Source organism: Piliocolobus tephrosceles, chromosome 10, assembly GCF_002776525.5.
Source record: "Piliocolobus tephrosceles isolate RC106 chromosome 10, ASM277652v3, whole genome shotgun sequence".
NCBI lineage: Eukaryota > Metazoa > Chordata > Mammalia > Primates > Cercopithecidae > Piliocolobus > Piliocolobus tephrosceles.
Window position 1 is genome coordinate 109,120,944 of NC_045443.1, and position 16,822 is coordinate 109,137,765.

At 40.8% G+C, this 16,822-nt stretch overlaps 1 protein-coding gene across 21 annotated transcripts in view; it reads right to left on the reverse strand.

The window, feature by feature from the left end:
• Positions 1–16,822, reverse strand: part of ATXN2 (ataxin 2) — a 153,282-nt gene that overhangs the window by 94,851 nt on the left and 41,609 nt on the right. For all 21 annotated transcript variants that reach the window (XM_026456584.2, XM_026456589.2, XM_026456591.2 and 18 more), the window contains exons 2-5: positions 15,220–15,256; positions 13,233–13,292; positions 12,002–12,073; positions 11,365–11,515 (exon numbers count right to left, since the gene is read on the reverse strand). In XM_026456584.2, coding sequence (XP_026312369.1) covers positions 11,365–11,515; positions 12,002–12,073; positions 13,233–13,292; positions 15,220–15,256 — 320 coding nt within the window. The remainder of the gene's footprint in view (positions 1–11,364; positions 11,516–12,001; positions 12,074–13,232; positions 13,293–15,219; positions 15,257–16,822) is intronic.

A 16,822-nucleotide genomic window follows, 5' to 3' on the forward strand; every position in this document is an offset into this window, starting at 1 on the left:
ATTCTATTTTATGTTAGAGGTTTTTCTTTTTTTATATTTAATAAATGAAGTTATTGTTTTGACTTTGGCAAACATGTGATAGGGCAGAGAATTTCTATATACTCTAAAAAATATAAAACATAACTTGAATAAATGGAAGACGACCATATCTTCATAAACAAGTAATACTTTTCTACTGTGTACCACCAACTATTCTGTTTAGCTTTCCATCACATAGTTCCGTTCCACCTATTTATTTCTTTTATCTCAGTAATCTCTGTACTGCCTCCATACTGGCCTCAATAAATGCCACTCTCCATTTACTGCTTGGCCCCAGAATGAACACATATCTGTGTCTTAATAAACCACAACAAAGTTGAGGCTGTAAACTTTCTAATGGGTCAGTTTTAAGAGAAGAATATTGTACCACTGAGAGTTCTAGCTAGCTCACTAGAATGACAACTCCCAAAGTCCATGGCCCCAACTCAACCTCCTTTCCTGCCCACTGATCTGGACCAACCTAGTTACAAGACTACCTGCGTATCCATTATTTCATCTGTCTATGTACCACAGGGCACCTCAAAGGAGAGGCTATCCATCCCGATCACTTGCCCAGCTTTAGTGCTGCCTGCCTGCCTGCCACATCTAGAGCCTACTGCATGCACTCCTAGCTACAAGGATGTGCCTACTTAGCTGCAGGGCTGTGGCCTACCTGCCCTAGTCCTAGTAAAGCACCATCCATGAATGAACTTGAAACACATTTAGACTTCTCAGGCCCCAAGGCTTCCTAGGTCATATCCTGCTCTGCGATCTGCCTCTTCATTACATGACTGATATAGCATTTCTAATGTCATGCCCTTCTGAAGAGATCCCTGTTTGTTACTCGTATTCTGTTACTTAACACAAAGAGCTATCAGACCAAAAAGACAACCATATGAGAACACAACAGCACAACACCAGAATAAAACAATCTGTAGAATTTTATTTCTCACTGTTCTATAATTACACATTCATACTCCAACTTCTTCCAACTACTAAAATCTACACAATTCTTTTATTTTTTATTTTTATTTTTGAGATGGAGTCTCGCTCTGTCGCTCAGACTGGAGTGCAGTGGCATGATGTCAGTTCACTGCAACCTCTGCCTTCTGGGTTGAAATGATTCTCCTGTCTCAGCCTCCTGAGTAGCTGGGATTAGAGGTGCACGCCACCACACCAGGTTAATTTTTTTTGTAAAATCTACAGAATTATTTGCATCGCTGACTCCATTTGATATTCAATGTCACGCAGTTCAGTATTCCATTTTTCTTGAATTCATTCACATGCTTTTGTATCTCTAACTCTAAAAACGCTTAGAATAGAGTACGTGGCGTACATGAACTCCCTGAAGAAACCGTGAACACCATAAAAATTACATATAGTGTGGGCACAGTGGCTTGCACCTATAATCCCATCACTTTTCAAGGCCAAGGTAGAGGACTGCTTAAACCCAGGAGGTAAAGGCCAGTCTGGGAAACATAGTGAAAACCAGTGTCTAAAAAATATTTTAAAAATTAGCCAGGCAGGCGGGGCGCAGTGGCTCAAGCCTGTAATCCCAGCACTTTGGGAGGCTGAGAGGGGTGGATCACGAGGTCAGGAGATCGAGACCATCCTGGCTAACATGGTGAAACCCCGTCTCTACTAAAAAATACAAAAAACTGGCCGGGCGCGGTGGCTCAAGCCTGTAATCCCAGCACTTTGGGAGGCCGAGACGGGTGGATCATGAGGTCGAGAGATCGAGACTATCCTGGCTAACACGGTGAAACCCCGTCTCTACTAAAAAATACAAAAAACTAGCCGGGCGAGTTGGCGGGCGCCTGTAGTCCCAGCTACTCCGGAGGCTGAGGCAGGAGAATGGCATAAACCCGGGAGGCAGAGCTTGCAGTGAGCTGAGATCCGGCCACTGCACTCCAGCCTGGGCGACAACGAAACTCCGTCTCAAAAAAAAAAAAAAAAAAATACAAAAAACTAGCCGGGCGAGGTGGCGGGCGCCTGTAGTCCCAGCTACTCGGGAGGCTGAGGCAGGAGAATGGCGTAAACCCGGGAGGCGGAGCTTGCAGTGAGCTGAGATCCGGCCACTGCACTCCAGCCTGGGCGACAGAGTGAGACTCCGTCTCCAAAAAAAAAAAATTAGCCAGGCATAGTGGTGCGCACCTGTAGTCCCAGCTACTTGGGAGGCTGAGGTGGGAGAGTTGCTTGAGCCAGGAGGTCGAGGCTATAGTAGGCCATGATCACACCATTGCATTCCAGCCTGAGTAACAGAGCATGACCCTGTTTCTTTAAAAAAAAAAAAAAAAAAATTAATTTTCAAAAGAATTACATTACATGTAAAATCTACATGTGTGGTGTAAATTTTTCTAGGGTGAGGCTATACAGTTTCACTAGGTATACAGTTTCACAAGGTTCTCAAAAGGGACCCAAAATAGATGCTTATATTTCTCTGTACTGTACATAGCAACAAGCACAGCAAGGAACACATCCCAGAGCTCTCTAAGTATCTGTTGGATGACTATATATGTAAGACCACTTATAGCTATGCTTCTACAAAAGTGTATTAAGGCACTGAATTTCACTTATTCAAACACATTTATATTGAGCCTGTACTATGTGCCAAAGCACTATACCAGACCATGAGAATAAATAATAAAGACAGTATCACTGTATTTACTTTGAGCACAAGGAACTCAAAGTTTAACAGCGGAGACAAGCACATAATTTTAATACAACATGGAATAAGGGCAATGATATACACATGATAGGAAGGAACTTGTGTGTGGTAGCTGTCAGTGTGTAAGTGTCATGTGGCAAGAGCAGCAGGCAAAGAAACAGACACTGGGGACACACATCTAAGGGGTGTGTGAAGGAAAAGAAGCCCAGGAATGAGGCAGGGAAGGAATGATCAATAAACGTAAAAAATACATAAGAGCAAATTCTGAAGGAGGGTGAAACCAACATTTAAGTGCAGCAATAAAGACAGAAAAAGATTCCACAGGACCTGGCAATTAGAGGTTAACAGTAGCCTTAGGCAGGATAATGGCTAGAAGAATTCAGGATTAAAAAGAATCCTTTTGGGCCGGGCACAGTGGCTCACGCCTATAATCCCAGCACTTTGGGAGGCTGAAGCAAGTGGATCACGAGGTGAGGAGATCGAGACCATCCTGGCTAACACGGATGGTCTCTACTAAAAATACAAAAAATTAGCCGGGCGAGGTGGCGGGTGCTTATAGTCCCAGCTACTCGGGAGGCTGAGGCAGGAGAATGGCGCAAACCCAGGAGGCGGAGCTTGCAGTGAGCCGAGATGGCGACATTGCACTCCAGCTTGGGTGACAGAGCGAGACACTGTCTTTTTTAAAAAAAAAAAAAAAAAAAAGAGGCCGGGTGCAGTGGCTCAAGCCTGTAATCCCAGCACTTTGGGAGGCCGAGACAGGCGGATCACGAGGTCAGTAGATCAAGACCATCCTGGCTAACACAGTGAAACCCCGTCTCTACTAAAAAATACAAAAAACTAGCCGGGCGAAGTGGTGGGCGCCTGTAGTGCCAGCTGCTTGGGAGGATGAGGCAGGAGAATGGAGTGAACCCGGGAGGCAGAGCTTGCAGTGAGCTGAGATCCGGCCACTGCAATCCAGCCCGGGCGACAGAGTGAGACTCCGTCTCAAAAAAAAAAAAAAAAAAAAAATCCTTTTTAGGATGAGCAGGAAGCGAATAGGTTTTCAGGCTAAAAGGAAAGATTAAGTAGAAAGGGGGATGGTGAAGAGTCCAGAAACAGCAAAGCGGTATAAAAGAACAAGGAGAAAACAAGATGGCCGGGCGTGGTGGCTCACGCCTGTAATCTCAGCACTCTGGGAGGCCAAGGCAGGTGATCACTTGAGGTCAGGAGTTCGAGATCAGCCTGGCCAACATGGTGACACCCCGTCTCTACTAAAACTACAAAAATTAGCCGGGCATGGTGGCAGGTGCCTATAGCCCCAGCTACTCAGGAGGTTGAGGGGGGAGAATCCCTTGTACCTGGGAGGTGGAGACTGCAGTAAGCTGAAATTGCACCACTGCACTCCAGCCTGGGTGACAGACGGAGACTCTATCTTAAAAAAAAGAGCGAGGAGGTAGGTAAAACGGAGAGAGTCAAGGGCATGATTGAAGAAGTTGGCTTAAAAATTGTCTCTACTAAAAACAGAGGAAAAATAATAATGAGGCCGGGTGCGGTGACTCATGTCTGTAATCCCAGGATTTTGGGAGGCCAAGTCTTTTGGAAGACTCTTAGGCCCAGCAGTTTGAGACCATCCTGTGCAACATGGGGAAATTCCATCTCTACAAAAAATATAAATATAAAAAATTAGCTAGGCATAGTAATATGCACATATAGTCTTAGCTATGTAGGAGGTTAAGGTGAGAGGATCACCTGAGCCTGGGAAGTCGAGGCTGCAGTGAGCTGTGATTGCATCACTGCACTCCAGCCTGGGCAACAGAGCAAGACCATCTCAAAAAAAAAAAAAAAGATGGCACGGAGGAGGAAGATAAATTTGTAGATAAGGAAAGGAATGGTCAGTTGATGGAGATCTTTTCCATTAACCAATCTTTTCCTTATATGATTTTTCACTAAATGTGACAAAGAATCTGTTAAGCAAAAGTAATTCTTCAGACTAAATCTAATTAGAATGGTCATGAATAAGGAATCGCAGGATATTATACAGTATTAGAATCAAAGCATGCAATTAGTTATAAGTTTAAAGGACAGAGCATGTTCTGTGTTACTTCACCAAAGCCAGTATAGCATGTAAATAGCCCTAAATGCAGCGGAAAATATGATTTAGGCCAAAGGCTGGCAAACTTTTCTGTAAAGAGACAGTCAAATTTTCTGGCTTTGCAAGCCCTACAGTCAGCTACAACTACTCAACTCTATGGCTACAGCCATGAAAACAGCCATAGATAATGCACAAATGCATGGGCATAGCTATGCTACAATAAAATTTATTTACTGATGGGTAGATTTGCTAACCCCTATCATCTAGGCTGAGAATACTACCAAGAAAATGAAGCAGTAGGAAAAAATATGAGGAACAATGGAATAAGGAAACAGAAGCCACAGTTGAGTTGGAGTAAAGAGAAAAACATGAATAATGGCACAACAGGAAGAGCAGAAAGAAAGTGAAGGAAAAAAAATAGAGGAGAAAAGAATACTGGAAATGGATGGAAAATCAAGTAAAAAACAAGCAGAGATAACAGGACAATTCCAAAGGTACACGAACACAGAGCCAAAAGCGGCTGATAAGAAATTCTGGCAAAATGAAGAGAATCTCAGATCTGTCTGCACTGGAATTCAAATAAAGGATAAATACAAACTGATTTTCCAATGATAATCTGATGGTCTCCTCTAATTATGAATGTGCCAAGGGGACTCTCACAGCTCATAAGACGTAAAGCTACTTTCAGTTTGTCAGTAAATCAACTAGAACATGTATAACATTCAAGAGACCAAATGAAATTTATTCATCGTACCATAAGAAGTCACTATTTCTAAGCCTTTTACTCATTTGCATATATGCATGAGTATAACTTTTAAACTTCATTAAAATCAATGATGTTAGCATCAAGAACTTAAAAGTCACACTGACCTTACTCATGTTAAAAGGTTTCCCCAGCAGTGGCTCACGCCTGTAATCCCAGCACTTTGGGAGGCCGAGACGGGCGGATCATGAGGTCAGGAGATCGAGACCAACCTGGCTAACACGGTGAAACTCTGCCTCTACTAAAAATACAAAAACTTAGCCAGGCATGGTGGCGGGCACCTGTAGTCCCAGCTACTGGGGAGGCTGAGGCAGGAGAATGGCGTGAACCTGGGAGGCGGAGCTTGCAGTGAGACGAGATTGCGCCACTGCACTCCAGCCTGGGCGACAGAGCGAGACTCCGTCCCAAAAGAAAAAAAAAAGGTTTCCCCAGCAGCCAGGTGCAGTGGCTCACGCCTGTAATCCCAGCACTTTGGGAGGCCAAGGTGGGGGGATCACGAGGTCAGGAGTTTGAGACCAGCCTGGCCAATATGGTGAAACTCCGTCTCCACTAAAAATACAAAAATTAGCTGGGCATGGTGGCAGGCGCCTGTAATCCCAGCTATTCCAGAGGCTTAGGCAGAAGAATCGCTTGAACCTGGGAGGCAGAGGTTTCAGTGAGCCAAGATCATGCCACTGCACTCCACCCTGGGCGACAGAGCAATACTCCGTCTCAAAATAAAGGTTTCGCTGGCCGGGCATGGTGGCTCATACTTGTAATCCCAGCACTTTGGGAGGCCTAGGCAGGTGGATCACCTGAAGTCAGGAGTTCAAGACCAGCCTGACCAACATGGAGAAACCCTGTCTCTACTAAAAATATAAAATTAGCTGGGCATGGTGGCACATGCCTGTAATCCCAGCTACTTGGGAGGCTGAAGTAGGAGAATCACTTGAACCCAGAAGGCAGAGGTTGCAGTAAGCGAAGACTGCATCATTGCACTCCAGCCTGGGCAACAAGAGAGAAACTCCGTCCCAAGGAAAAGGAAAAAGAAAAAGGCTTCCCCAAAAATAAAGTCAAAGATTTAAAACACACACACACACACAAAATCGTGAACAACGTAATAGTCTGCATCTTGTATTTCTTGAGTTTTTTTTTTTTTTTTTACTTTTAGTTTTAGTTTTATTTGTGGAAAAACCCTTTAACAACCATGCAACTTACTGGCTGGGCGCAGTGGTTCACGCCTATAATCCCAGTAATTTGGGAGGCCCAGGCGGGCGGATCACCTAAGGTCAGGAGTTTGAGACAAGTCTGGCCAACATGGTGAAACCCCATCTCTACTAAAAGTACAAAAATTACCCAGGTGTGGTGGTGTGTACCTGTAATCCCAGCTACTAAGAAGGCTGAAGCAAGATAATCGCTTGAACCCAGGAGGCGGAGGTGGCAGTGGGCCAAGATCATGCCACTGTACCCACCCTAGGCAACAGAGCAACACAGCAATACTCTGTCTCAAAACAAACAAACAAACAAACAAACATTAACTCGACTTATGACAACTGAGATAAACAAGCCAAACCACATAACTTATGTCACTGCAGGATAATGTTAAGAACATGAGTTAGAGTGGAAAAGCTAGATTTGTGTCCTCACTTTAGCAAGTTTCCTAAATATGCCTTCTGTTTCCTTATCTATGATGTGGATAATAGCTGTACCCGCTACGGAAACAAGTTGTGATGATTATGTGAACAAGTGTAGGCAAATCTGTTAGCACAGAGTCTGGTACATGGAATATGCACTCAAATTGTAGTAATATTATCAACCTTAAGAATTTGACAGCACTATTACAGAAAAGAATTATAAGATAAAAGCTCAGAAATGAAATCAATTCCTAACTTTTAGGAAACGACAATGTCATATTAGTTAGTCATTCACACACCTCTACTATAAAAAACACTCAATCCATCTATCCATTCAAGATGTAGAAAAGTACTACCAAATGATAACAGCAGAGACTATTTCAGGCAGTTGCCAATTCTGAGACAGAAAGGAGACTGTGAGGCAAGAAAAAAAAAGCACAAATTATTTTTTTATTCTGTCGCCTGGGCTGGAGTGCAGTGGAGCGATCTTGCAATCTCTGCCTCCCAGGTTCAAGCAATTCTTCTGCCACAGCCTGCCCTTGAGTAGTTGGGATTATAGACATGTCCCATCACGCCCGGCTAACTTTTTAATTTTTTAGTAGAGATGGGGTTTCACCACATTAGCCTAGTCTCGAACTCCTGACCTCAAATGATCTGCCCACCTTGGCCTCCCAAAGTGAGATTACAGGCGTGAGCCACCACACCTGGCCTAGAAAGTACAAATTCTCAAAGCCACAGAATAGAGCCACTCCTGGGATCTCATCACATGAAACCCATAGCTCACACCCTTGACTGCCCAGAGCCTCACCTAGCTAATTATAATTAAACCAGGATCTTTAGAAGTGAAAACATTTTTAAAAACTCCCCGTGTGACTAAACGTGAACCCAGCATTAAGAAGCATTGATTAAACCATACATTCCTTTACTTTGGGAGTAATCTGAGTAAGTCTCTAACACAAAATAATAAAAATCCAGATGCAGTACTAAATGCCTTAATTTTGTTATTAATGAAACCATGCAGCCTGGCCAACATGGCAAAACCCTGTCTGTACTAAGAACACACACACACACACACAATAATTAGCAGGGCATGGTGGCATGTGCCTATAATCCCAGCTATTCGGGAGGCTGAGGCAGGAGAATCGCTTAAACCCAGGAGGCAGAGGTTGCAATGAGCCGAGATCGCACCACTGCACTCCAGCCTGGGCAACAGAATGAGATTCCATCTTGAAAAAAACAAAAAGAGAGAGAAAATCATGCCAATTAATAACTCTAAAACAGATTTCTCCATACTGATTGTACTTCCAAATTAATACTTTTCTTCTTTTATAGAAGAGAGCAATTTCTGCCTGGATAGTCTTAACTTAGTTTAAGAGACCTGAAAAGTCCTAAACACATGACTTAATACTATTTTCAGGATACTATACACTGGACACAATTATATAATTCACTAAAGCACTCTAAGTTTTGAAATAAGATACCTGGCCAGGCATGGTGGTTCACACCTGTAATCCCAGCACTTTGGGAGGCCAAGGCAGGCGGATCTTGAGGTCAGGAGTTCAAGACCAGCCTGGCCAACATAGTGAAACCTCATCTCTATTAAAAATACAAAAATTGGCCAGGCGCGGTGGCTCACGCCTGTAATCCCAGCACTTTGGGAGGCCGAGACGGGCAGATCACGAGGTCAGGAGATCGAGACCATCCTGGCTAAGCCGGTGAAACCCCGTCTCTACTAAAAAATACAAAAAATTAGCAGGGCGAGGTGGCGGACACCTGTAGTCCCAGCTACTCGGGAGGTTGAGGCAGGAGAATGGCGTAAACCTGGGAGGCGGAGCTTGCAGTGAGCTGAGATCCGGCCACTGCACTCCAGCCTGGGCGACAGAGTGAGACTCCGTCTCAAAAAAAAAAAATACAAAAATTAGCCAGGCATGGTGGCACACACCTCTAGTACCAGCTACTTGGGAGGCTGAGGCAGGAGAATCGCTGGGAGGTGGAGGTTGTGGTGAGTTGAGATCAGACCTCTGCACTCCAGCCTAGGCAACAGAGCGAAACTCCGTCTCAAAAAAAAAAAAAAAAGAAAAGAAAAGTAGAAATAAGATACCTGAAATTACTCCAATAGCAGATGTCCTCATCAAGAAAATTAATTTCGTAATATATAGCAAAATATACCCATCCCCTTATGAGTATAGTGAGATTTTCAAAGTTGTCACTCTGATCTGTGTTTTCTTGCCTTTCTATAATGAACTAAAATTATCTGAGAAATGAAGACATAAAGTAATAAAAATTTAATGACATTAATTTTGAAGAGGAGCAAGGAATGTACCATCACAAACATCTCAAAGTAATATTCAGTCTTCCACATTTGGGAAATACCAATTCATCATAAAAACAAAAAGACAATGCATACTGTAAATGGCTATTAAATGACCTGATACCCAACAGAGTAGGGAACCTTTTTTTTTGTTGTGGCCAATACTCTTTCTAGAGTGATATGTATTAAATTCAACTAAAATTTTATCTTCCAAAATCAATTTTTGAATTTATAACAGTGGAATATTTCAATAGTATAAGTACAAATAATTTAGTACTCATAGGCATAAACAGAAATCAACTCCAAAGGTAGCTGCTAAAAAAAGACTTGGTTCTTTGTATGGGATGCTGAAGGCCTCTTAAGACAAAGAGTTGTGAATCAAAGACAAGGACATTTGAGAAGATTCAAAAACAGAACACTGTGCTTTCATCAGCGTATCAAGACAGTTAAAGAATACCCAGTACTGTTAGCCTCTGAAAAAGCAAGCCACGAGAAAGACTCCTAAGTCTAAGAGAAAGAATCCTGGTATATTATTATTTCCACGTAACAGTGTAGAACAATCAGCCCAACAATAAAAACAGCTTTTGGTATAGATTTGAATACTGAAAATCAAATTGCACTGAATTACAATTTCCAACAGAATTACATATTTCACTACAGAATTTGGCATATACAAATAAATAAAAGAATTTTAGAACCGGCTGGGCGCAGTGGCTCATGCCTGTGATTCCAGCACTTTGGAAGGCCGAGACAGGCGGATCATGAGGTCAAGTGATCGAGATCATTCTGGCCAACATGGTGAAACCCCGTCTCTACAAAAAATACAAAAATTAGCTGGGTGTGGTGGCACACGCCTCTAGTCCCAACTACTCAGGAGGTTGAGGCAGAAGAATCGCCTGAACCTGGGAGGCAAAGATTGCAGTGAGCTGAGATCGTGCCACTGCACTCCACCCTGGGGACAGAGCAAGACTCCGTCTCAAAAAAAAAAGAATTTGAGAACCAAGTTCAGGATTGCCCAGAAGTGCCTTGCAACATGTTACTGAACACTCAAAAATACTTTGCAAATGAGTAACAGCAATTCCCACTTTGTTCGTCAATGGACACTTAAAAAGAGACTAAATTTTTAATATAACCACATAATCACTTTTAATTTCTCAAAATCTTGCCTCATACTCTATTTTTTTAATATACATGTTCTACTTCTTTACCCTTTTTCATTTTCATTAGACAACTGTTTTCTACCAGCCGTTCTCTACCTTTCTTCCTTAGCCCTATGCTTTGATTTCTTTCCAGATTTACCACATGCCCACTTATAAACGAAAGCATTGTAGGACAAATGGGACAAGAAATTTTCAGTTGAATATAATCAGTAGCATTCTTGACCACAAAACTGTAGAAAATGCTTTACAAACTAATTTTTTAAGAGATCACAAAAACTCTATTTTTCTCTAAAGTTCTAAATGTTTTCCCAAAAAATGCATTAAAATTCCCATTTTTCTAAAAAATTGCCTTACTTGGGTTATTCTAGAAAGCAGATATTTCTTTTTTCTTTTTTTTTGAAACAGAGTCTCACTTTGTCACCCAGGCTGGAGTGCGGTGGTGTAATATCAGCTCACTACAACCTCTGCCTCCTGGGTTCAAGCAATTCTGTCTCAGCCTCCCTAGTAGCTAGGACTACAGGTGGCACGTTACCACTCCCAGCTAATTTTTATATGTTTAGTATGTTGGCCAGGCTGGTCTTGAACTCCTGACCGCAGGTGATCCACCTGCCTCAGCCACCCTAAGTGCTAAGATTACAGGAATGAGCCACCATACCCGGCCCAGATATTTCTTTAAAAAAAGTTTGTAACAGCACTGTGGAAATCTATGCTTGAATAAATTTAGTAAACCATGAGGCATATTTAGGAAATCAAAACCCACCTCTTTTTGCATAACTGGAGTCCATATCTTTAAACTGTACCACAACAAAGTCTGAACATTTGAACAAAATACTCTCCATTATTTCTTCACGTTTTGGCCCCGAACTGGATTCTGTACTTTTCTCATGTGCGGCATCAAGTACCAAATCACACTAAAATGAAAAACACAAGTAAGTATTCAAAACATTTACAAAATAACATTTGTTAGGAATTCTTTAGCTCATCAAGGTACCAGTTCTTATATGCCTTTGACAAAAATAATCTCAAGAGAACCTGATAATCATATCCTTTTTCCAAGGAATATGATCTATTATCCATTCCATCATTTAAAAAATCCTCATATCTAAATGTTTTTTGTTGCTATGGTTTGTCTTAAGTACATTAATAATAATTTTTTAAGTGGAAAAAATAAACCACCACATCCCTCTATTAGTTCACAATGCTTAAAAATGGTTGAAATATTTTAATAAGCACACACATCAAGAAGTCTTTCTGATTACACAAACCAGCCTATAAAATAATCAGTATTTGAAACTGAGGAGTAAAATCATTCAAAGTGGCTTTAAAAACTAGGTAAAGCACTGACTATGAAAATGTTCTTTTACTTTGTAAGAAAAAGAAAAAAAAGTAAAAATTACCTTCGGACTGTAGGTTTTAAAAACTCCTTCATATATACCTCCATTTTTCACTTGTACTTCACATTTGGAGCCCTAAAAACACATAATTAATTTTTCAAAGAAAGAGTATATTATCTGGTCACCAGGGATAATTGTTTTCTTTTTACTTTCTATACCTCATCAGGCTTCCTTCAATATTAGGTATTCACTAACAAAACAATAAAAAAATTTCAAAACATTAACAATACGCGGAACTCTCGAAATTCTTCAGGAGGCTCTACTCAGAGTTTGCAGTATGAATTTTAATACTGAAGCCAAACATTTCTGACCCCAGCTATTTTGACAAAATAATGTACAAAAGACAATCAACTACTAATATTATTTTACACACACAGCAGGGTTAACAAGAATACAGCTGTCTGTTGTTATTGGTAGGGGAATGGTTCCAGGACCTCCTTCAGATACCGAATTACATTATACTTAAGTCACTTACATAAAATGTAATAGTATTTGCATATAACTAAGCACATTCTCCCAAATACTTTATCCCTAAATTACTTATAATATCTAATATAATATAAATTATACATAAATTGTCATACTGTATTGTTTTGGGAATAATGACAAGAAAAAAGTCTGTACATCTTTGGTTCAGATGCGACCTTGCATCTTTTTTCTCAAAAAAAAGAAAAAAAATTTTTTTTTTTTTTTTTTGAGAAGGAATCTGGCGCTGTTGCTCAGGCTGAGTGCAGGAGCATGATCTCAGCTCACTGAAACCTCCACCTCCCAGGCTCAAACAATCCTCCCACGTCAGCCTCCCAAGTCACAGGGACTACAGGCACACACCACCAAGCTCAGCTGGTTTTTTTACTTTTTGTAGAGACGGAGTTCTGCCATGTTGCCCAGGCTGGTCTTAAACTCGTGAGCTCAAGTGATCTGCCCACCTTGAACTCCCAAAGTGCTGGGATTACAAGCGTGAGTCACTGTGCCTGGCCTTTTTATCAAATAGTTTTGATCCAAGGTTGGCTGAATCCATAAATATGGAACCCACAGATGCAGAGGACCAACTGTACTTTTACAATGAATTATATTATACTGGATAAGGGGAGTTCTAACCTATTTCTCTAAATCATCCTGACTAAACATGATGTAAGCAATGTTACTTTGACAATCATTTATCCATATTTTAACTTCATGGAATTACTTTATTCTACCCCCAAGGCAGTTTATCCCCAATAATCTAATAACTTACAACAACTGATGTAAGTATATGAACCATCCTCATATTTGCATAGATTCCGTCAAAAGAAATCTGGAATATTAAAAAAAAAAGAAAAAAAAAAAAAAGACTATTAGAAATTAGTATATACTTAGTGCTTGAACATCCCTAATTCAAAATGTGAAATTCTAGAGCATTTCCAATTAGGGATACTCAGCCTGTATTTACACTTGCATATAGAGTTAATGTTTATTTTGTTGCAAAATGTTCAGTTAGGTTTATGATATCTTACGTGTATTAAAGGAAGATTTTGTTTATTTAATATTTTGCTTCTGTAAAGAACAGAAGGAACAGAAGGTCAGGTTTTCAAGTGTTATCAGTCATACCAACTAACGATATTTTGGCTAAACGTGATATAAAAAAGCAAAAGTCAACTTCCATAAAGGAGGAAGGACACAAACCATAAGGATGGAAGACAAATCAATGGTTGGAGAGAGAGGAGGGTTCACTAAAAAGTGATTTGAGGGATTTTGGTGGGCAATGAAACTGTTGTATTATCTTGATTGTGGTGGCAGTTACACTGATTGTATGCATTTGTTAAAACTCACAGAAATATACCCTAAGAAGGGTAAAGTATAAGTAAACGGGGTTGGAAGCCAGGTCATACCTTCACAGAAAAACCCTGACTAGGTTCTTTCTCCCAGCATATCTGCATCAATGACAGTGCTTAAGTCTGATCAACCATACTATTCCATATTACTACTATATATATGCGTGTATCTTCCTGACTCTTGTAAAACAATCTGCCTAATAAAGGCAACGTCTCAAAAATTTGTGATAGCTTCTCATTTATTTCTTCCATTACGTGGAACTTATACCTTCTGCCCTTTAGGTCCAGTTCAATTTCATTGATAACATTCCAAAATTTAGGACCAGAAAGCCAAAGGAGAAAAATGAAAGCAGCAGAAAAAAAGCACATTAATTCAAAATAAAAAGCATAAAGAACTCTGCAGACTCCACTCTTGGTGTTCATAATATGTATCTGGGAGGTTTTTCACTTAGACTTACACTTAGTCATTTAGAAAAGAACAAATGGCCAGGCAAGCGGTGGCTCAAGCCTGTAATCCCAGCACTTTGGGAGGCCGAGACGGGCGGATCACGATGTCAGGAGATCGAGACCATCCTGGCTAACACGGTGAAACCCCATCTCTACTAAAAATACAAAAAACTGGCTGGGCGGGGTGGCAGGCGCCTGTAGTCCCAGCTACCCAGGAGGCTGAGGCAGGAGAATGGCTTAAACCCAGGAGGCGGAGCTTGCAGTGAGCTGAGATCCGGCCACTGCGCTCCAGCCTGGGCGACAGAGTGAGACTTCGTCTCAAAAAAAAAAAAAGAAAAGAAAAGAAAAGAACAAATGACTTGTTCTTATTATTACGCACGAAAAAAATACTATTTACAAATGATATGGTTTGGTTCTGTGTCCCTACCCAAATCTTATCTTGAATTGTAATAATTCTCATGTGTCAAGGGCAGGACCAGGTGGAGATAACTGAATCATGGGAGCAGTTTCCCCTATGCTGCTCTCATGATAGTGAGTGAGTTCTCAGGAGATCTGATGGTTTTATAAGGGGCTTTCCCTGCTTTGCTCAGCACTTCTCTCTCTTCCCGCTATGTGAAGAAGGATGTGTTTGCTTCCCCTTCCACCATGATTGTAAGCTTCCTGAGGCCTCCCCAGCAATGCAGAGCATGAGTCAATTAAACCTCTTTCCTTTATGTTACACAGTCTTGGCTATATCTTTATTAGCACTGTGAGAATGGACTAATACAACAAATAATTTTACATTTTACGCATAGAATCATTAAAAAAAAACATACATAGGCTAATAATAATATACTTAAACAGTCAAGTTACCTATGATAAAATTCAAGAGAAGGGAATTTTTTGCCTTGGCATTTGGTATGTGGTTAGAGATCATGTTTTAGCTACTAATACTCCCCAATAAGTAACATTAAAGTTACTCACCGTAGACTGAGGCAGTCCTTTGTTACTGTTTCGACCTCTGAAAAGATTAAATATTATTTTTATTAAATTCAACAAGCTAAATAAGCTGAAAAATATTTCCAAACTAAAAATATAATTCCATTCAAATAAAGGAGAGGCTATCTGTGGGAGGAGCTCACCTAATATTAAGTCTAAAGGCTACCTAAGGATGGCTGCTCTACCTGTGCACTGCTTGCCTGGAGACCCAGAATGGGTAGGGGTCATAGAAGGAAGGAAACTAGAAATAATCAAACTTTATCAAAATCAAATAAAGTAAAATAGTCTACTGGAAGAAAAAAACTAATGTTAAATGTAAATTAATAATAATCATAGCCAAGCATGCTGGCATGGACCTCTAGTCCTAGCTACTCAGGAGGCTGAGGCAGGAACACCAGAGTCCAGGAGTTTGAGGCTGCAGTGGGCTATGATCATTCCACTGCAGTCTAGCCTGGGTAACAAAGCAAGACCCCGTCTCTAAATAATAATCTTTACTCCCAAAGTAGCCAATCACTGCTATAAAGAGCTACTCAGAAACAAAATACAGATTATATTTTTGATTTAACCAACACAGATGACTGACACCAAGTCACTTCCCATATTTCTCCCCCATCTATAAAAGAGAAACAGGTCATATGGGCTGGGCAAGGTGGCTCACGCCTGTAATCCCAGTACTTTGGGAGGCCAAGGTGGGCAGATCATGAGGTCGGGAGTTCAAGACCATCCTGGCTAACACAGTGAAACCCCATCTTTACTAAAATTTAAAAATTAGCTGGGTGTGGTGGCATGCACCTGTAGTCTCCCAGCTACTAGGGAGGCTGAGGCAGAAGAATCACTTGAACCTGGGAGGCGGAGGTTGCAGTGAGCTGAGACTGCCCCATTGCACTCCAGCCTGGGTGGCAGAGCAAGACTCTGTCTCAAAAACAAACAAACAAACAAGAAAAACAGGTCATATGATTACAACCACAAGAAAAAAAAAAACTGAAAATAAGCTAAATCATTCAAAGCACTTTCATTTCTAAATAATATGTGTCTATATGTGTGGATTGTTATAACAAGTGCCTTTCCTTGCCAACTCTCTCCCTCAGAAAAGATGCAGCACACAAAATTCAGCTGTCAAGTAAAGATGAACTCTATTTTTAAGTGAATTACAGAATATAATACAACCTAAAGCTTATTCCACTGAAAAAGATTAAGCCCCTTAGAATAATTTAAAAACATCATTAAAGTGAAATGTTACATTTCTCATAAACATTAGTCATGAAAATAGGACTGGAATCTCATTTTAATACAATAATCGTAACACTCAAACCAAAATTCAAAACATTCAAGGAAAAGCACAATTCAGGTCCAAAAAAAGTCTAGTAATATGACCGGTCCATTCCTAGAAGAGTACTCTTAACATTCTGAAGGCCAGTCCCAGCTTGGTCTCCAACTCTGTCACTTTCCTTACTTTCTTCTCTCATCCAGAAAACAATGACTTGAATCAAAGGATATCTAGGATTCCTTTCATTTCTAACGTTCTAATTCTGTAACTGTTTGCCTCAAACATGGCACAGAGATATACTCCTGAAGTCTAAGGAATACG